This window comes from Chiroxiphia lanceolata, chromosome 5, assembly GCF_009829145.1.
Source record: "Chiroxiphia lanceolata isolate bChiLan1 chromosome 5, bChiLan1.pri, whole genome shotgun sequence".
Classification (NCBI taxonomy): Eukaryota; Metazoa; Chordata; class Aves; order Passeriformes; family Pipridae; genus Chiroxiphia; species Chiroxiphia lanceolata.
The window spans coordinates 25,106,709-25,128,767 of record NC_045641.1 but is presented as its reverse complement, the minus strand read 5'-3'; the positions used below and the strand labels follow the sequence as shown (position 1 = coordinate 25,128,767).

At 38.3% G+C, this 22,059-nt stretch overlaps 1 protein-coding gene across 1 annotated transcript in view; it reads left to right on the top strand.

Moving 5' to 3' along the window:
• The first annotated feature begins 2,670 nt into the window (after positions 1 to 2,670).
• Positions 2,671 to 22,059, top strand: part of CAPZA2 (capping actin protein of muscle Z-line subunit alpha 2) — a 33,842-nt gene continuing 14,453 nt past the window's right edge. Inside the window, exons 1-5 of the mRNA XM_032688688.1 lie at positions 2,671 to 2,788; positions 18,024 to 18,087; positions 20,069 to 20,120; positions 20,815 to 20,878; positions 21,474 to 21,680. Of these exons, the coding sequence (XP_032544579.1) occupies positions 2,750 to 2,788; positions 18,024 to 18,087; positions 20,069 to 20,120; positions 20,815 to 20,878; positions 21,474 to 21,680 (426 nt within the window). The 5' untranslated portion in view covers positions 2,671 to 2,749. The remainder of the gene's footprint in view (positions 2,789 to 18,023; positions 18,088 to 20,068; positions 20,121 to 20,814; positions 20,879 to 21,473; positions 21,681 to 22,059) is intronic.

Sequence of the window (22,059 nt, the reverse complement as noted above, 5' to 3'; positions counted from 1 at the left end):
TCTCTCAAGCCATTTTGACAGCTCTGCAGGGAGACCTTGCAGGAAGAAGTGCTGCGCTCTCCCTCCCAATGGTACTCAAGGGCCAGGGGTCCGGCCCTATGAAGTCAATACAGAAAGAAATGACAGAAGCAGTACAGCAAAATAGCAGGGTACATGATTGGTAGCTCTGTCATATCTGATCAGATCCAGTAGAACTCAATAGCTGTTGTTTAGGTTTGGGTTTTTGTTTTGTTTAGTTAATTTGTTTTTCTCTCACTACATCAGTAAACAGCACACTGCTCATCAGACAGATCTGCCAGCCCACACTGAGCTTCATGTAGTGGGACTAGGCATCTACTAAGACATGAGCTACCTAGGGAGCAACAGGATGTTTTGTTGTTCTGTATGTGATTGTAGTGCAAATTAGCCCTTGATCAATGTGTAAAGAAACTGGCACGTGAAAAAAGGTGAATTTTATAGCATGAGAAGATGTACTGTTTGGAAATTGGCTGTACTCAATTTAAAATAGCAAGTAAAGATATATGACTTCAGATAAGATGCATATAAATTCCAAACTAACTTGTGTATCACTGCTATTTCCGAAGTCACTTCTCAGTCTTGACATCCTTAAACCTCATCTCCTGAAATTTGCTCTGCATCTCCAGGATTACTTTTAGTTCTCCTTTAAAATCCCTCTGAAATTTTCATATTCTTCCTGAAAAGACACAAAAGCACTCCAAAATACTGAGTCACAAGGCAAGAACACTACTTATTTCTGCATGATTACTCATTTCCCATTAAGTCCTAAGGTCACAGTAAATCACCTGTGAGGATACTATCCAGAAGATTCCCATCAGTTTCTACGATGACTACACAGTCCTCCTCTGAATCATTCACTTCATCATGCTAGTTTCAGCAGACTTCCAAGAAAAAAACCTGGTCTAAATATGGTACATCCGATAGATAGATATATTAACTCATAAGAAAACTATTCACATTTATCTGATAAGATCTACCTTTTTGAACTATCCTCCTAATAAATATTAAATAAAGCAACATTCATGGCAAATCCCAAGGTGTGTTAAAAATTAACAGGAGCACTTCACAGACCTCCTCAGCTAATTACTCTTCAGACTCCTGGGTGGAAGTTAAAGTCCTGTTGCATGAAACAGAACATTGCACAATGCCTTTCCATGCTACAGACCACTACCTTTTATTATTGAGTCCAAAAAATAAATGTGCAATATTCCAAACCCAAATATCCCTTAGATGCACCTTTTCTGTTCTACATTTCACCACTCTATATCTAGCAATGGCCTAATCAAACATGAGTTTTGGTCATCCTTTATTTTGTTTCTGACATAAATAAACCTTTATACTCCATAGCTTCAGAAATTTTAAATCTCTTTGACTTTCCTGAATCAGCCAGGTTGTCCAACCTATGTATTCATTATTTTGACTTATTTTCATTTACATCCTTTGTTCATATATAGATTTTTGATGCTATTGTGATATCCATGTATCCATTTGACTGTAACAACTTTTTGTCCAATATCACTTTCCTTCATTTCCATGCAACAGACCTGTTACTGCATCTAGAGTGATTGCCCTGAAAAATTCTACAAATATTAGCAGTAATTTGCTCTACTGCATGTGACAGGATTTGTGTACAAACACTCACGCAAGAAAGACAGAAGTGGATGAACTGCATAGCATAAAAGATCCTTTGGCTAGAAGCTGGCTACGTTCACACCGCTAACCATGACTGACTTTAGGTGTACCCTGACACCTGCGATTTTCCAGTCAATGATCAGCTTTTCCTTGTCTGTCATAACTGGGGTGAAGTGCACTGTGCTGGACATTGAAATGTTACAAAGAGTTACCAGTGGACTACAGGTAATCCTTGTAAGTCATCATCTCAAACGCCCCTGTGCACCTGCAATGTCACACCACTGGATGACACATTTCACATTTCTTGGTCTTGTGATAAAAATTTCCCAATCTATTTATTTTTCTGTTTCCTCCGACCGACCATATTCCATGTCCAATCTTCTACAGTATGAATCATCTCACACAGTCTGTTTCCTCAGTCACTGTCAGTCGCACCAGACTGAGCTTCCCACAACCTCCCCCAGCACCCTGTGGGATGCTGCAGACAAACCTGCGGCCCTCGCCCTCAGCACCCACATCCACTGACCCGCACTGAGCACCCTGCCAAGGCTCTGTCTGAAACCCGGACATTCTCCTCCTACATGAAAGGAGGCTGTATTCAGGTGAGGGTCAGCCTCTTCTCCCAGGAAATTAGCGACGGGACTAGAGGACAAAGCCTTAAACTGCACCAGGAGAGGTTCAGATTGGATATTAGGAAGATTTTTTTTCATAGAAAAGGTGATTAGATATTGGAATGGGCTCCCCGGGGAGGTGGTGGAGCCACCGTCCCTGGAGGTGTTTAAGGAAAGACTGGACGTGGCACTTCGTGCCATGGTCTGTTGACATGGTGGTGTTGGGTCACAGGTTGGACTCGATGGTCTACGAGGTCTTTTACAACCTAATCGATCCTGTGATTTTCAGTTCTGCCTGCCCCCATCTCTCGTCACTGTCGAATCAAGGACCGTAATCCCCCCTTTCCGCGCCGACCACGCCCTTCCACTCCTGGATCCCCACCCGCCCCGCGCGCGCGCAGGCATCGCCTCCGCAGGGAGCGCGCGCGGGTCCCGCCCTTCCTGCCCGGGAGGAGGAGCCGGGAGGGGGCGGTGCGGCCGACGGGAAGATGGCGGACCTGGAGGAGCAGCTGTCCGACGAGGAGAAGGTAGGGATGTCTGGATGGGTGACGGTGCTGCGCCGAGCCGCGCCGCCCTCCTGTCCCCCGTTCCTCCGAGCCGGCGGGCCCAGCTCGGCTCTCGGCCCGGGTTTCTGTTGCCGCCATGGCCCCGGGCCGGGCCCGGCGGGCGGTGGGTCGGGGGAGGCCGGGGCAGGGCTGGGCTGGCCTGGCCGCATCTCCCGCCGCGCCTTGTACGGTGCGGGCCCGGCGGGGGCGGCGCCGGGGGCAGCGGGCGCTGTGCCGGCCCGTGTGCGGGGAGCGGGCACGGCACGGAGAGGCAGGAGGGACGCGGAAGGGCTCTCCCCTCCCCTTCCCCCACCTCCACTTCCCGTTCCCGAAGCGCCGTGCCCGTGCCAGCCGGAGCAGCGGGCCTGCATCCCCCTGCACCCTCGCAGGCTGCGGGAGGAGATGGGGAGCAGGTGATTGCGGAGAGGAGCGGGGTGTGGGCGTGAGGAACGCTGTTTTACTTCCTGCTAGGAGGCATTAATTGGGGAAGCGTAAGGTTAAGGAGCAGACGGCCTGTGTTAGCGAGATGTATGTATAATCTCTTTTTGTGGCAGTTGGAAATTTAGATTTAAGGCAGATTTTTCCAGAAAAGTCTCACAAGGAGTAGGATGTCTTGTGAAACCTCAGTTATCACTCCTCCTTGTCATCCTCTGTTGGATCCATCTTCATGGCAGCTGCCTGTTTCCAAGCTAGGGTGTGGTGTTTTGTCTACATTGTGCTGGTGCACTGCTCATGCCTTTATGTAATGCATGATCTTGTTCACTTTTGACTTTAAAAATTTAGATTTTCATGGCTGTGGAAGCTGTGAGATGCCACAAATGTGAGAGGCATCAATAAATGATATTTCAAACTTGTTTGAAGTTAGAACGATGTCTAAACTGTTTAAGTGGTTACAGTAAGACAGATTTTCTGTTTGATCACTTTTCATGGCAAGAGATGCACTGATGTACCAAGGGATGTGCAGCACCAGGATCTCGTCGTCTGTTTCTCAAGAGCTTTTAAGTCTGTGCCCTCCTCTGTGTAATTCACATTCAAATGCCACCTCTCTGTTGGTACAAGCAGTAATCTTATCAAGAAGTATAGGTGGTAATATATGTTACTTTTAGCCCCTTATAGGAAATACAAGTAACACTGATCGAGTGCATTGTACCTAGAGGGTATGCAGAAAATACTTAGACTACAAGTTATCTTGTCATCACTGAATGGTTGGAAGGGACCTTGGAGGTCGTTTTGTAGGATCATCTATAGGATGCCCAGGACTACATGCAGATGGCTTTTGGAAATCTCTAAGGACGCAGATTCCACAACCTCCTTGGACAACCTGTGGCAGCGCTTGGTCACCCTTGCAGTAAGAAAGTGTTTCCTGGTGCTCAGATGGCACCTCCTGTGTTTGATTTTGTGCCCATTGCTTGTTGTCCTGTCAAATAAGAAAAGGCACAATGACAGTTTTATCTTGTCTCTGAAGCACAGTCTGTGCTTTTGTGACTGATGGAGTTTTCTGAACTTTCTTCCATCCACTAATTTCAGAGGTTTTTTCTCCAAAAATGGGTGCAGACCTTCTAGAGACTCTTCCTGTCTTGATATAGGTAAATAGAATGAGCACTCATCCATTGTAAATTTAAATTGATTACTTATCTACTTCAGTCCTGTATATAATTGATTGGTCTATATGAGTGGAATTTTCCAAGTTTGAGAGTGTATTTTATTGGCTAAGAAAGCAAAGATGGCTAACCTGCAAACTAATGGAAAAACAGGCAAATATCTATGTAGATTTTGCGATGCCTTAAGATTTTTTTTTTCTGATGCATTAAGTTGTTGTATCATTGTAAAATAAAAATGTTATTTGAAGCATTCAGTTTACTGAGCTAAAAAAAAATCAGCTGGATAGCATTTGACAAGCACACCCTTCTCACTCATCCAGCTGGGACTATAAATAAATGTAGGAGTAGATGCAAACAGGCAAACATTGATTTTTTTCATGGCAAATAAATCACATTGCTCCTTTATATACTTTTCTCCCCTGATACAGAACTGATAGTGTTGAAGGCTGATGCAGATGATGGTGGTGATGTAGTTTTGTAGCTAATTTCAGTAGAAACATAACTAGAGCCCTGGTCAAAACTTCTTAAATTCAAGGAGGGAAGAAGGTAAACCAAATAACAAAAGTTTTTTTGTATCAGATTCCTGATAATTATGTACGAGCACAAGTAAGTAGGAGATTGAGTGATATAGCCCCTTGATATGACAAGTTCTGGAAGGTCTTGGATCCATATCTTACTTCATGTATAGTCAAAAGACTTAACTGTTGCAAAGACATATAGCAGTTGCATATACCTTATTCTTGCTAGATTTAAGGTGACTGTGTTTAGCTGTAGCATGATTCAAATTTAAAACTGGCAGTGTTTAGCATAATTGAGAATACAGAAGGGGTATAATTGAAATAATGGCAAAACAGAGTTACAGTTCAGGTAAAGAAGCTGTAAAACCAAGGAAGAAGAGCCAGTTGCCAGAAGGAGTATGATTTCAATATTCAGGATTGCATAACTGGTTTTAAACTTGTTCCTTAGATTCACATTTTAGTGTGAGATTTTTGAAACCTTGCTTTTCTTTCAATAATGATAGTAAATGTGAGGATAAATTTGAATAAGCATTTAAAAAAAAATCTGAGAACTACTTGAAGTAAATAAGTTGTGTAAGATTTGTGTAGATCCAAAGATCTGAAGTTGGACTATTGCCAGTGAGAGTTACTGCCTTTAGCATCCAGGACCAGCAATTTTTCAGTGCTAAAGACAGTTTTTGTGAGCCACAGTATTTTGTAGTTGCTTTATTCAGGTAGATCACTGAAATTTCAGAAGCTTTTGGATATGTGGAAAACATAAATTTATGTTTGCTTCAGTTTATAAATAAAAATTAGGTGTGAAAGTTGTAAATCTTGAAGCTCTGAACTCTCAAGCAATGGAAAATTATCACTTCTGTGCCCTACCTATGGATAATGCATCCTCACTTAACAAGTTTTGAATGTAAAACCTCTTTATGTATCCAGGATATTTGAAGTAGGTTTTTTTAAGTCTAGTAACCATTTTTTGCAGCTCAGTTTTATTCCAGTTTCTACAGAAATTGTTTTCTTACCTGTGGCTGTGTCAAACTAATAAATATATATAAAAATATTTTTAATGAGCATATTAATGTGAATATAAAAGGTACAATTTATCTACATGAATATAGGCAATGACTGATGGAAGGTACTGATTTTACTGTAAACATTGCATTTGCTAATGTAAATATTCACTAACAAACAACAGCACAAATGAAAAACAACACTAAAACTATTTAAAACATAAAGCTTGTGTTCTGCAGTTCATTTTTGGTGACTTGAAGGGACACGTTTACTGTAGGTTTGGTTGCACAGAAGTTAAATAGCTGTGTATGTCTCAAGATAAAGGCTGAGAAAATGAGGATACCTTCAGGGAGGAAAGGGGAGAATCCTCTTAGGAAAGGATAACACATGAATTTTTTTAATGCAAAATTAGCCCTTGCATTCCTGAACATAATAAATATGGGAATTGTCAAACAGTATTTAAGAAAAAAGGAACCACACCTCTCTCAGTAAGCTTATGTCTCAGTAGGTTCACTTGCTCAGAAAAGTGGGGCCTAACAGTGGGTCAGCTTGCTGTGATTAGAAAAAAACCTTCTCTTACCATGAGGAAGTAGTCCTATTCTTTAAAATGAACCTTCATTGCTTCCTGGTACTCCTGGTGCAATGGGTAATTTTGTAACTTCTTAGATTTATAGGTTGTGACACCTCATTTAAGTTATATAGGTTGAGGTCTTACACCACCTAAACTCTGCAGTGTAGTTTTGTCAGATAAAGGAAAAGTCAGTGCTTTGGAATGAAAAGGCTGTGCCAGTAAAATGCATTCTCTCTCGTGGAACTTTGTCTTTAAAATGTAATACACTGAGAGCATATTGCACTTGGACATACAAGCCCACCACTGTGGGAGGCTCGGGTGTTTCCTTAACACAAATATAAACCTTTCTCCTGTAACTGTTTTGGAAACATTAGCAGAATTTTTGACTGAAAAAATGTTACTTTTCTAAAATCTTTACATGTGTTAAAGCAGTTCCTGTGTTCTCAATCGTTAATTTTGAAAGGATTTAGAATTCTGACTTTTAGAATTGTGCTGAATGAGACTTGGAGACCGTAAATGAGTCGGAGCCAGATTTGCATAACCTTTTCTGGGTATAATTGCAATGTAATCTATAAGGTAAACTTAAGGTAAAGTCTTGCAAGGATCCTAATGTTCTTTCTTTGTAGTTCATCAGTGTACACTTTGTGCATGCAGCTTTACTAATGTGTCTCACAGAAGGACCTTATGAGCATCCTGGTTCTTATTTGTATTTAAATGCTAAATGGAACTGGAAATGCTGTAGCAGGATCTGATGAAAGTTTGAAAAACCTTTAATACTTAAATGGGTAGTAACTAAGTTACTTTTTAAGCATATCTGGTGTTTAATTTACTACACTATCAAAGCTATGAAAGTTAATATTTTTTCCTCAAGCAAAATGTAGCTGTGTGTAATGGTGTGGAAGGAATTGTTTTTACAAAGATGAGGTTAAACTCCATGGTTACACTTTGATAACATTTTGAGGAAACTCTTTAATAAGAATGAGAAAGTTGGGAGTGCTTCTCAGACTGACATGTAGTTCTGAATATAGCAGTCCTTCCAAGATTAAGATTTTCACGTACCTCTCAGAATGTCCATAAAAATGTGTATGAAAATAGTGTGTTGTCTTGAGTTAAGAATTATTTTTTTTTAAATGCACCAATATTGTTGAGATTGAAGGACAGGACAGAGATCTGAATCACTTTGTTGGGGAAGTATTAAACACTATCTGAAGAAATGATCATGTCCTGTATGTGTAACTGCAAAGAATAACTTTGTTTATTTCTACAGTCATCCAGGCTGGAAGAAACTTCTGGACATAACTCAAATGCTGCTTGTTCAAAGCAGGCCAACTTAGATAAGGTTGCTTAGGGACTTGGTTTGAGTTTTGGGTATCTCCAATGGTGGAGATGATACTGGCTCTCGGGGTGAGGTATTGCAATGTTTGACTAAGCCCATGGTTTGAAACTTTTCCTAATATTTAATTGTTGCAACTTGGGTCCAGTGCTGCTTGGACTTGCTGCTGGGCTTTCACTGTGTACCTCCAGAGAAAGTTACTATGCAAAGCAAAATTTTCTGCTTTTCTGACAAGTATATTTACTTGAAGCTTGAAGATGAACACAAATGAAACCTGTATTATATTTATAAGTGATTTTTAAAACTGCCATTCATATAGTCTTTTCTTTTTAGTAGTTTGAAAAATTAGATACTTTTTGTGGACCTTTTGTGGACTTTTAACATGTTATTGAGTATGTATAATGCAATGGCAGCTCACGACCCTCTTGCCGCCTTTGTGCTCACAAAACTTATGCAGAAGCTTGCTACCCAGGAAACCTCACAGTTTAGGTAGATAAGAGAGACAAAGTGAACTAAAAATAGAAAAGAGGAATAGAACAAGTTATTGGCAAACCCAATAATGAAACTGGAGACAGTTTCTGATATAATAGATATGATTCTATTGCACAGCATCACAATCATCAGCTCTTCTGCTGTGAAAGTCCATCTTTGGTTCATTTCAATTTTGGCAGTCAAAGAAGAGCAGGATATAAGGGGTTTAGTTACATTACTTATCAAAACAGTATATTTTTTTCAGGCAACACCATACAATACTCATTTTCAGTTTCTGAAAGTGGGGTGTAAAGGGGCTTGAACTGCTCATTGAGAAATGAAAGCAGATTTTTCAGCATATGGCAATTACTTTTTTTGTAATGCTTTATTTAAAAGCTTCTGAAATGTAAAATACTTCAGATACTTTCGTAACTTGACAGAAGGTGTTAAAATTTTTAATAGGTAACTCTGAGAGAGGATTTTAAGACACTGAAATTGGGAGGGCGAGGCATCCAGCTAAGATGGCACCCTATTTTTCACAGAGCAAACTCTGAGACTCTTCCCTTTCTCTCCCCACTGCTACTGAATTCAGGCTTGATGTCCTTGGAGTATCCAATTATAACAAATTCTCTTGGGCTAGGAGGAAGACTCACTTTAAAAATTTAGGTTTTGTAGTGGAAGAATACTTTTCAAATATTAACCAAGTGCTTTTTAGCTTATAGTGGGTACCACTTTGTAAGGATTGCCGAGAAAGAGAGGATCATGTCTTAACAGGATGTCTTGGTTCTGTATGTGGGAGATGATGCTGTCGGTTTCTTTCTTTGTGAATGAAATCTTAGTTAGCCGTTTCTCATACCTTTTATTTCTCAGGCAAAAGTTAATGTTTTTGCTTTTCACTAAATGTAAAATTTTACTATTTTTTCAGTTTTCAATGAATGACTTTTGCAAGGAAATAGGGATAATTTTTTGTATGCTGCTTATCTGTTCCCTATCTGATCCATAAGCTAAGTATGCAATTGCTCAGCTGCTAAAGGTTTTATGGGTAAGATTTACTCATAATTTTGCATTAGACCAATGCCTGCACTAGATATTTGTCAAATTACATGAGATTTCTGTTTAGCAAAGGGAGTGCTAGTCTCTAGCATGCTTCTCAATACAGTATTTTGTTTCTTGGGCTGATTACATATATTGGGGCTTGACCCTACAATGAAATAAGTACCAAAAAATTATGTAATTTCAAATACTGATATGTTGAAGCACCCAATGTATGGTCTCCCAAGACTGGAATTCAATGCTACTTGACTGGATACATCTCCTACTCATTTTTTTTTTCCCTTTTTTTTTTTTTATTTTGCCTTTTTTTTCTTTTTCTTTTTTTTTTTCCAGAAAGTCCTTTGGAAGTTACTGAAAGCAACTTTTGTCCAAGTTGTGAACCTGAGATGTTACTGTTTTTTCCTTTTGATTGTTTGTATTCTGAACTTTAATGTACATCCCTGGAAAAAGGACTACCACGTGAAAGATAAAAACTTGTAGTTAAGACACTTCAGGGAAGAATGTTCTATATGACAAATTTGGGAAATCTGGCCCTACCAATAATTTTAGAATCACATTTGCATATATGGAGTTTTCTTAGCCTATTTGTTGTCCAGCCAACTACTGAGAAGACATGAACTTTCAGAGAAATAAAGATGTGAAGAAAAATAATATAATGTATTCTACTGTCTGTATTATAATTACAAGCAATTTTTTCTAGTTCAGAGATTTTATTAATTGACGCTGATAGCTGAAGCTAAAGTCTCAGGTTGATCTTGATCCCTTCACATCTACAAACAAAACTTGTTTCACTAATTTGAGACCAGTATAATACTTTTAATTTCCAAGTTAAAATCTGTGAAAGCTTGTGACATTAAAATTAGATATAGTCAGGAGTAGTAAAGTTAACTGCAAAATTACATGGGGGAGATTTATCTTCTCTAATATTTTTTTTTAATGGTTAGACTTGTGTATTACCCAAGTAATTGTTTTCACGTTCCCCTTTGCTATCTGTGACTGATACAATGACTTTCAGGAGTCTTGTTTTATTTTTGGGTTTTATTAATCCTTGATCTTATATTACGTGCTGTGTAAAGTGATTTTAAGATGGAGACTGTTATGATATTTAGATATTCTGCTGCTGAAAGGCCCTACAGTAAAGAATCCAGCACCTTTCAAAGTGGTTATTTTTATGAAAATAAATCTCATTATCCAAGTCAGGTCTTCAGGTAGAAAGAAGGCAGCTAGAATACCTCATGTTGTGTAAGATTTACTTTTTGCACCACTGTTAAGTGCTGGTACTGTTATATAGTCTTAAATACATGTGTATTAAAAATAATTGAGGAAAACACACGTTCTACAGATGCAATGCAGCTCTAGGCATTACTAATAAGGAAATGTCTGTTCAGTCAAAGCCATAGACATGGAATGTGCCCCTCCTTTCCTGTGCCACAGAACCACATTTTTGCAGTGTTTTCTTCCTCAGCTCTTCCAGAAGCAGAAGTGAATTGAATACTACAGTGCATTTTTCGGTTCAGCCTGGTAGGAAGGCAGTTGCAACACTACTTCTGTATTCATTCCCTGTCTACCAGAGCCTTGGTTCCACGTTTGTGTGAGGTGATGCATGTTTTGGGATGCTGCTTCACTGTTTGAAATTATGCCTGGGGGTATGGTGAGGTTTCATTAGAGTCTGAGAAGGCAATTTGTTGCTGACGTGGGTTAATCACTTCCTCACATGTATATTCCCAGTGCTTGTCTAGCTGTTTGGAGGCTTTTTCACCTCTCAAAACTGTCAGCAGGAAGGAGCAATAATTATTTAAAGTTCTTTTATAAGTGAATTGGTTGCTATCTTCTTGCCACCTTTTAAAGCTATTCTTTAGCTATATGAATTTGCTTATCTGAATATTCACATAAATAGATGAGCACTGGTGATGCATGGAAGTTTGTAAAAATGCATCACAGGGCTTATTTAGGAAGAGGCAGGGAGATTAGTCATTTAGTTGGCAGCAGCAGCATGGTATTAGGTCAGTTTATGCCATCTAGGAAACACCCCCACTCCTTTATTATTTTAAAAAGATGTGTGGTCATTGCTGGTGTAACATCCTAGTAAGTATCTAACCTAAGGATTTAATGAGTGCTTGGAGACAGTGATACCAAGTGTCTAGCTACCCAAAGCAGAAGCCAGTTATATTTTCTTTAAACACTGAAGGGTTTACAAACTCAAAAACTATGTTGATGTTTGCAGTGCTGACAGAGCATCAGGCATTGTATCTTGCAAATGTTTGAACCTTAGACTGTGTTCCTCGATGTGTTGTTACATGTGTCAATGCAAAATTCATTTTAGCTGGTAGATGTCAGAGCTGCATATTAAAAAATAATGGTACAGCTCAAGCTGAACTCAAACCACAAGTTTGAATCAAACTCAGAACTCGATAAAACTAGATAAGTCTTTTGTCCAGTATCAGTCCAAGCAGTACAAGCAGGATCCCTGAATGACTTGTATGTTATTGTGAGTGTGAGTTACAGGATCTTGAGAGAATTGGAACTTACCTGGTTTAAATCAGTTTAACTGTTAATATTTCTGTAACTGTGGGTTAATTGTGAGAAACCCCTGTAGTTACCTGTAAATAGAGTGGGTCAAGACAAAGCCATTTGTTTAGTTGCCTGCAGACAGGTTTTCAACAAGAACTACAGCAGGAAGCATGTGTGAGAATAGACCTCTCTGGACTCTTTACTGTTACTGGAGCTCCCTTCTCCCCAATGTGATATCTCATCTTCTTTTTTTTGCCAAACATAGCTTCCTGTGAATGGGATATTTATTGTGTTTTATAAGATAGCTAGGTGCCCTCAGGAATCCGGAATATAAATGCATAATATACAATGCTTTGACACTGTATGCTATACCACTAATAAAAGTAACTTCGGGAAGCTCTTTTTTTTTTTTTGACCCCCGTGGTTAGCAACAAAGTTGTCTTTGAGTGAAAATGTATTATGGGAATCTTTTACACACCCTCCCCCAAAATTTTCGTGCAGTTTTTTAGGTAAAAAAGGCTTTTAATATTTACTTCTCTATTTCATTTTTATTGCTGTGGAGCAGTGAACTTTAACCTGTTACAAGTGCAGAGGAGGGTGGGTCTCCCTTCTGCAAGGCGTTCACAGCTGAATTTGAAATAAGTGATGTGTAGGAAAGAGTAAGGGCAAGTACGTGGTTTCACAGCATCTTGCTTATCAGCATGTTTTTATTGTGCAGCATGGGTGTTGATTGAAGGAGTGAGCTGTCAGGGTGCCTGGCAAATACAGCCGTGTTTCAGTTAAGTTAAAAAGGGAAAAGAAAAAGGAAAGGGGGGAAATTTTAATTCCCCTGTTACCTTAGCAGATCGAGAGGAATGAGCATGCCTTGGCGGAGCTGACAGTGGTGTGGCACTGTGGAGCCCCGCACTGCTGCGAGCGCGTAGTCCTGACCATATATAGGCACATACAGCACAGAAGGTCGGGCTTCTTCAGCCAGTGTCACTTCTGATGTGTCAGGAACAGGAAGAGTGGTTTGGGGGCATTTGAAGTCACTACGTATAACTTCTTTAGAAGAAAATAAACTTGAGAATGTCTTAGGCTGGAAAAGGTAGAGGAGTAAGATTTCTCAATGTATCTGATGGGTGTCACACATTGAGAGAAATTAGATTGTGAAATAAAGGCAGAAGGTTGAAAAGAAAGATGGATTTAGCATAACTGTCACCATTCAGTACATTACTGCATTTCTCTGTGCTTGTGCAATCTGAAAACTGCAAATACTGTTGTAACTAAGTGTAGGCATTTGTTGACAGACTAATTGTTTTAATCTCTAGTCATTATGCCTAATAACCGTGCTCATCACATGCAATAAACCTGTCCTTTTCTCTTTTGCTAAACTTCTCTGTCTGAATTTTTACCTTAAATGAAATAGTTTACTTTATAAAATCAAAAAGCTTGTAACTGATGTGATGAGTAGCATTTGGCTTCACTTGCAATGAGAAAGTAAATATTGCTAGTTCTTACCTGCTGATACCAGGGTTCCATTTAAGCAAGACTGAGAGTGGTGTATATGTAAAAATTGGAGGAAGAGTACACCTATAGTGCGGAATGCTTCCCTTCTCAATGTTTTCAAAGTATCTTTTTAATATTTTTTTTATATATAACTTACTCTCAGCTTCTGTATGATTTTTCCAAATTAATACTCAAACCTGCACAAAGTCATGTTTCATAAAAACATATTTAGATTGGGGGGTTTTGCATTAAAGAAATTTAATATAATAAATGCGCAGTTCCTTACATAGGCTTGTAGTAAAAGCTGCCTTTTTGTGAACCATTGATGACTGGATGTCAGGTTTTTGCCACTCTGAAGACTTTAAACTGAAAACAGTGTCCATAAATCAAATCTTGGAAAGCTACATCAATAAAACACTGTCTTCAACTTTAGGTGGTGTTTCAGGAGTAACTAGAGTAATAAGTGGAGAAACTTCAGGTGTTGTCTGTCTTTACTTTTGAATTTTCTCAAGAAATACTCAACTGTAACCTAATTTTTTGTTACTTGCTGATACCTGTGTAAGGTTCTTGTACTGTGTGTGAAGGTGCAGTTTTCTTGGGTGAAAAAGGGTTTGCCACTTAGACTTTTAAAATATTAGGTTGTTTCTGTTTTGGCCTGTTCAAGTCAATTTTTACAAGTGTCAGTGTATTGAGTAATCAGCATTGGTTCAGCTGTAATGCATCTGATTGCCATGTTTTCTTAAAACAGTTTTCAGCAGAAAAGCAGCTTCCTGTCTCAGCTGGACTGAAGTGCAGTTGAGGTTTTTTGCCTGTCGCTTTGTATTACAAGTTATGCGCCTCTTGCTGTATGTGCATTCTTAATTTATTTTTTTTTTAGTTGTCCATAAACATCACATTTTATATGGACTGTCCCTTGTTTTAATTGTGCTTCCCCAAGTGTTAGTTGAGCCAGAGGCTTTTTACTGGCAAAAGGGAGAGATTTTCATCTTGTTGGGGCTTATGGGAAGTGCATTCATTTATCCTTCAGCATAGTCTGGTTTTGGAAAACAGAAGCCTCTTTTAGAGCATTAATTTCTGAAACAATTCAGTGGCAATAAAGCTGTAAGTGATTTTCTGTTGTAATGTGCTAAGTGAGACTACTGGATTTAATTCTTTTATATGGGCTTCCTGTATATATGAGTTGGGGAATTACAGCTTTTTCAGATAGTCATCACAGATAAGTTAATTTGGCTTAACTGCTGAAGCAAAGTTCATTACTTTTAAATTGGCTTCACAAAGGCAGGTTAACAAAATGCAGAGTCTTAGCTGACAGATGCAATTTCTGAAGACACCTCAGGTTTTTTGCTACTGTAAGCATGAATATACTTTATACTTGATGAGATGTTCATTGCAAATTTGCATGATTGTGTTTTTGTTCTGTGAAAAGTGTCATCTATGATGAATTATCACACTGAAAAAATTCTTAGTGAGACATTGAATTTACTAGGAAAATGTTCATTAAAAGTAATGTTTTGTTGGGTCTGTCCTGAAGAAGCATCTGTTAGTGTTGAATGTTTTTGAATGAATATTACTTATACCATAGCTAATCGGACTGATAAGAATAATTTTTACTGATAGCAAAAAAAGAAGCAAAAGCAGTTTTACGTTACCAAAACAGGTGAAAATGAGGTAGTTTTCCAGTTTTAGTACAGACCTAATATCTCACCTTAGAGATGTTACCAGTTTAAAGCATGCGGTCATTCAGAGTACAGTTTGGGCACCCAAGTTTTGCTTATATAGCTTCTGCCAGCCCAAAATTGATGCACTTGTTATTTCAGGGCTCCAAATGTCTCTGAGTCTTGTTTTTCTGCTTGCCCAGAGCTAATCTGGCCTTGGCAGGGGTGAGCAGTCCTGTTCACCTGAAGTGTTCCTTCATCTAACTTTGAGCCAGGAGTCTGCTGCACTTTAGTCCAGTTGAGACAGGAAGATATTTTTGCTGAAAGCACACAACTGAATACTTGCTCTTAAGTGTGAGGCCCAATCCCTGACTATTGGTGGTTATTGGTATCAGCCACCAAGCCTCCCACTGTCCCATCCGTGGGATCGGGGAGAGAATCGGAAGGGTGAAAGTGAGAAAACTCGTGGGTTGAGATAAAGAGAGTTTAACAGGGAAAGCAAAAGCCATGCACAAAAGCAAAGCAAACCAAGGAATTAATTCACCACATCCCATAGACAGGCAGGTGTTCAGCCATGTCTGGGAGAGCAGGGCCCCATCACATGTCACGGTGACTTTAGTAAGACAAACACCATCACTCCAAACATCTCCCCCTTCCTCCTCCTTCCCCCCCTCCCCTTTATATACCGAACATGATGTCATGTGGTATGGAATATCCCTTCAGTCAGTTTGGGTCACCTGTCCTGGCTGTGTCTTCTCTCTACATCCCATGGACCCCCAACTTCTTTGCCAGTGTGGCAGTACAAAAAGCAGAAAAGGCCTTGGCTCGATGCAAATGCTATTCAGCAATAACAAAAACATCTATATATTATCAACCCTGTGTTCAGCACAAATCCAAAACACAGCCCCATACCAGCCACTGAGAAGAAAACCCCAGCCAAACCACCACAGTTGGTCATTTGGTAAAATGCCCTGATGATAGAATCTTGGAGCCGGTCTTCCCCTTCTCCTTCTTGAGTGCTTTGATAGTATCATAGGTTAGCTGTATTTCACATCCTTTTTTTTTTTCTTTGGATTGAATATTGAGCTTAGTACAGTGCCCTGACTTCAGCAGGAGAGGTATGGAGTGTGCAGGTTGGTGGTTGGGATAATCTTGCTAATGCAGATGAGTTCCTTTGTTCAAAGGAGACAATCCAAGTCTCCTTTCTTCTTACCTGGGCAAGTGCTTTAATTGGCTTCTATGGCTTTAAGTTGCCATAGAAGAAGATGCTCTTGTCTCTCTGTCTCTTTTGAGAAGAGTATCTCAGTATAATGCAAATTCATGTTTACATGGAAGGAAGAGTTCTGATGTGGACATTTGAGGTAGCAGATAAAGGCTGTCTGCAATCCAAAACGTTGCATTCAGGTTAGAAAGTTTGGAACTGACAGCTTTTCCATTTCCATTAGCAGCTCTAGTGGTGGTGTGCTGTTTGTGAGCTGAAAGCTGCCTAGGCTAGTCACTTGAGGTTTTAACGCTGCTAGTGACGCAGCTAAGCACTCTGTCAGGGTACTCTAAGCTTGAGTCACCTCTCCTGGAGACTGTTTGAAACTTGGGCTGTCTCAAGAACCAGGGGCCTGAGCACTGGCTGTATTGCTGCTAGTAAAAGCTGTTTGCAAGTCAGTTCAAGAGCTTTAGCCTGCTCAGACAGTTCTTTTGTAGTTTCAAATACATATAAATGTGTTAAATGCAAAGCATTCTTTGGTTATTTTTAGATATTTGTTAATTGAGTATGGTGGTTCTCAAACACCTTAATTTCAAACAGTGCTCTCAGAGAGTGCAGGCACTGAATCTCCCAGCTCTTTATTCCACAGAAATGTAATTGAAGGTGTTAGGAATGGGAACTATGATTCAAGTGGTATCCTGTATTTGAATAGCAACATCATATCAAGCATGCAAGAGAGCTTAGAGTGTCTGCTGAACTTGGATGACTGTAAAGTATGAAAGATAGGAACTTTTGTCAGGTGAAATTAGGGAACCAACATTTATTTAATTAGTTTCTATAATGGGTACCCATAACAGTTTAAGGGGGAAAGAAGAATAAATGAAAACAAGTCTTCTGAGTGACATTCTGTAAATAAGGTAATAGTTGAGAGGTTTTAAGTTCTTTCACATTAAAAAAGTATTTTTGTGTTCGTTTTGCAAGAACGTGTATCTGTAGCTGTGCAGTGAACCAGGTCAGGGAACTGGTCTGAGGAAAAAAAAAGAGCAATAACCTTTCTGATTTTATTTACTGTGTTATTGTACAAGGGCTTGTGCAAGCAGAAGGGAGAAAGCCAGGGCAGGTGCACATACTTGTAGTGGAAATACTGGCTTATGCTCTGTTTTCTTTGCAAGAAGTTGTGGCTGAAGGCAATTGTTGGAGGACTTGCATTAATTAAGATCTCAAGGTGGTTTTTTTAAACTTTATCTGTTGATCCTATGGCAATAAGAGGTCATAGGTAGATACAGGTGAAATTACATGTTTTAGTGTCTATGCAGTGGTTTTAAACTTGTGTAGTCTATCAGTTACTGTCTAACTGTGGACCTTTTGGAAAGTATAGAACCATAGGATGTGTAGTAAAATTAGAAGAGAGGCTTTGAAGATCAAGTGTATATTCATCATGGTTTCTGGCTCTTTTGGATTGTGTATTGATTCCCAGGCATCCATGGATTGAAAGTTAAAATAGATTGTGAATATATTATTGATCTTATGTGTTATATTCATCTTTTTCTTTTTACCAATAATTACAAAACATGAATGATTCAATTTCTCCATCTGCTTCCATCACATATAATCTCCTTTATTCTGTCTGAAGAGGTGGAACTTTATATTCTGTGTTTTTAATGAAGACAGGAAGTTAAAATAATCCAAACAAATATGTGAAACAGTGGGAGTTGAAAAATTTCATGTCTGGCTATTAAAATTACATAATGCATAACTGGTTTGAATAGGAACGAATACAAGTATATACAACTACATGATTGTTTTTGTATTTAAGGTGCGTATAGCGGCAAAATTCATAATTCATGCTCCTCCTGGGGAATTCAATGAGGTGTTCAATGGTGAGTATCTGTCTGCTCTGTCCTTTCACTTAAGGCATCTATATCCAAAATTGTATTGCTGATCACTCTCCTGAGTTTCATATAGTTCACATAGTAGTAGCTCCCACTCTGTAAGAGCTGGTTTTGTAGCTTGGCATAATAACCTTTTCAGTCACAAGACAGCTTGAAGTTTAAATGTAAAAGGAGGAAGGTACTACTTGTCTTTGTGATGTAAGAACAAGCTTTCTCTCTGTTTTTAATCAGTCATGAATTAACAGGTGCTGGGGTTTTCATTTAGAAACCACATGTACTCTTTTCAGTCTTTGATAAACAACTGTATTTTTCAACAGAAATTAAACTAGCTGAAATTAAAATGGTCTTTTTTTCTGTTTTAAGAAGGAATAGCATTACAAATACTTAACCTTGAATATACAGAGGACTACTGCCTAATGCCATTTGTGGAAAGAATATTAATCTTCTCCAAACATTTCTGACCCTTAAGTTCTGGGCACACTTTATTTTACTGAGTGTATTGGTAAACTGAAAGGAAATTTAAAATTACCTTGTCTCAACTCTTGTTGCCTGAACTTTACCTAAGATGTTACTTTTCTTTAAGAATTGTTGTGTTTGTCTGGCATCAAGATATGTGGGCATACATACTGTATAAAAAGGCATATGTTTTATAGCTGTGGTTTACAAATGTCTCTGAAGCTATTTAAATAAAGAAGTAAATTAGGTATACTGAACCTGTAGTTCAATGTCAGACAGGAGAGAGCTTAAATTTGTTAAAGAATGCAATTCTTTTACAAGTCTCTTGGTTTTGAGTTGAACTGTGACCAGCTGATTATTATTTAAACTTAACTAGTACTGCATTTGTGAAGTAAGCAGTTGGTGAGCAGCTTAACTCAGCTCCCTGAAGGTTGTTAAAATTTCTTACAGTAGTATTGCTATAAACTTTATTGTTAAGCTAGTTCATAGTTGCAACTACCTGCTCAAAAATAATGTTTGAAAATACATAGCAAACATTTGATCATAAATGTGTGTCCAGTGTTCAGTGAGATTCAGACTGTGTTCTTAAAAACAGAAAGAAAACTTTCATTTCCAATTCTGTAAATTGTGATTTTGTTTGGTTTAGGGGGGGTGGGGATAGTTGTGGAGTGTTTTGGTTTAGGTGGGTTTCTTTTTTTTTTTTTGGTTCATTCGAGGAGGGTTTTTTTTGTTTGTGTGTTTTTAAAGAAAAAATACTTCAAATTCAGTCCAGGGTGTTTTTTTTTCACTTGAATGATACCTTGGGAATATTTAGAAGAGTTTAATATGGTATGGAGAGGCTAATGATTGGTTAGTTTATGAGCAGTGCATTAAATTATTATTAAAACAGTGCCTAGTAAATAATAAGGAAGTAAGTCAAGTACATAAATAACAAATTTACTCCATAGTAAATATGAAGTTATTCTGAGGAGAGTATTTACTTTATCCTATATTCATATGTTTCTTGTATGATGGTAGAAGAAATGCTGTTGTCATATATTGTCCTCTGACTAGTAGAGTGTCATTATGGAACAAGAACAAAATTGGTAAGGCTTAAAAAACAGTAAGTGCAACACATACTGTATAAGTGTCATCAGAATACAGTAACAACAATATAGTGTGAGAGATTTGGTATTATACATCTTTAATGTGAACTTGTTAGAATTCTGTGCTGTTCTCATTCAGAACTCTAAAAACTAGTTTGACAGATTCCTAGAGGTGTCACACAGCCTGTCGAATATGGCTTATATCTGCTTACCAGATTGTGTTGGAAGAGATCCATTGCTATACCATTCTTTTCATTTTGTTCAGTCAAAATTATGAAATATGAAGCAATAAACTGCCTACCTAGTAATCTCAGTGGGTATGGAGTGGTTTGGGTTTTTTGCTTTGTACAGTCTGTTGACATTTGTTATGTGACTGAAACAAGTTTCTGAGTTAACTGTACTTTTATGTTGTAAATATCTCCTTTCAGATGTTCGGTTGCTGCTTAATAATGATAATCTTCTCAGGGAAGGAGCAGCGCAGTAAGTACCAGATGCCACATACTCAGTTGCTTAAAAGCAAGATGTTTTTTCAGTTAGACTTTCATAATCAGTAAGTGGTTTGTTTAAAAGATGTGTGCTTGGCAAGTAAAACTCTATTGTGTGTGTTGGGCATCTTTGATGAAGATTAAATTTTTGGCAGAGGAGAGAGATCTGTGTTGTATCCTAATGATTAGAGCAGCTGTTTGGAAATGGATGACCTGGATTTTGGAATTAGTCCTCACCTTTTTGGATTTTGTTTTCTGTTTCTTAGTAGAAGTTACTAAACATCTTAGACCCTACTTTTATGTCAAAACATTATGCCTACTGTGTTTATGCCAAAATTAATTTCATCTGTAAGAACAGAGATGTCTGGCTTAGTAAGTTGGATCCCCGTTGAATTTAAACTTTATCTCATCCTCCAGTTTCTATGGGTTACTGTAAAGCTTATGTGTTTGTCTACATCAGGTTAGTTTTGAACGTATATCTTTGTGAAATGGTGTTTAGAATCTGTAATATGAGCACTGAGTGAACCAAGATGATTCCAAGAATCTGGGGCTGCTAGATAATAAAGAATTGATTTTTTTTTTAATGCATCATTGCTCAGATTATTAGCTATTACTTAAATATCTTACAGCTACTAAAGAAAAAGATTGTGCTTGATGCAACCTTTAGTTGTTGTTTTTTTCTCTTGTAGTGCATTTGCACAGTACAACTTGGACCAGTTTACCCCAGTAAAAATTGACGGTTATGATGAACAGGTACGAATACAACTAAATACTTGCGATCTTCCTTAAACTCTTAAAGATGTTCTGGTATTGGAACATTTCTTGGCAAGAAAATTAGAAGAAATGCATCTTCCCCACCAAAACATAGAGATTGTGCCCCTCCAGTAGTACCAGTTCCATAAGTTAATCACATAGGGGCAACTAAAAAGGTTGAAATTTCAGTCTGCGATGTTGGCTGGATTCAGTCAGATGTGTTTTGGAGCTGTAAAAACTGTTTGCTTCATCTTCAGTACTAGAAGACATGAATTTATATCTTGCATTGTTTGTTGCAGTAAGAGGGTAAGATTCAAATTTGTTTTCTGAGGCAATGGATCACATTAGCTTTCTCTCTTGCTATATGCATGTTTTGTATGCATAATAAAGTATGAGTCTGGATGTGAGTAGGCTTCAGTTAAATGTTGGATATAATCAGATTGGGCATGGCATTTCTTTCCCTCTTTATTAAATAGCAAATGTTAATAACTAATTTTATAATTTAATAAATTTCACATTATATATATATTTTTATATATATATATATATATATAAATGTAAATGTAAAATTCTAACTAAAATTTTATTAACACAGGTTTTGATAACAGAACATGGTGATTTGGGAAATGGAAAATTTTTGGATCCCAAGAACAAGATTTCTTTTAAATTTGATCACTTAAGAAAGGAGGCTACTGATCCTAGACCCCACGAAGTTGAAAACGCCATAGAATCGTGGAGAAATTCAGTTGAAACAGCAATGAAAGCATATGTGAAGGAACACTATCCAAATGGTGTTTGCACAGTAAGTGCTAAATTACATAACCACTGTACCACTATAGAGAGAAATAAATTTTTAAAAAGTAGCTATTTGTAAACCGGGAAGATAGCAATTTTGACTGTAAAGAACTTAGTCCTGTCAGGAATTCATACAGGGAAATAAGGGAAGGCTTCAGAAGTTTAAGATTTCAGCTATTGGATTATTAGCGGGTGGTTAGTAGTTACTACTGGTTATTAGTAGGTCATAGTGAAGACTTACCTCTCAGTTTTGAAGCATTTTTATTTAAATTTTGTAAAGCATTAAGATCTTCTGTGGACTACTGCAGGTTGATCCCACTGATCCTGGCTACCTGGCTGGTTGCTTGGGGTGGGGGGTGGCAGGGGAGGAAGGGGTTGGTGGGAGG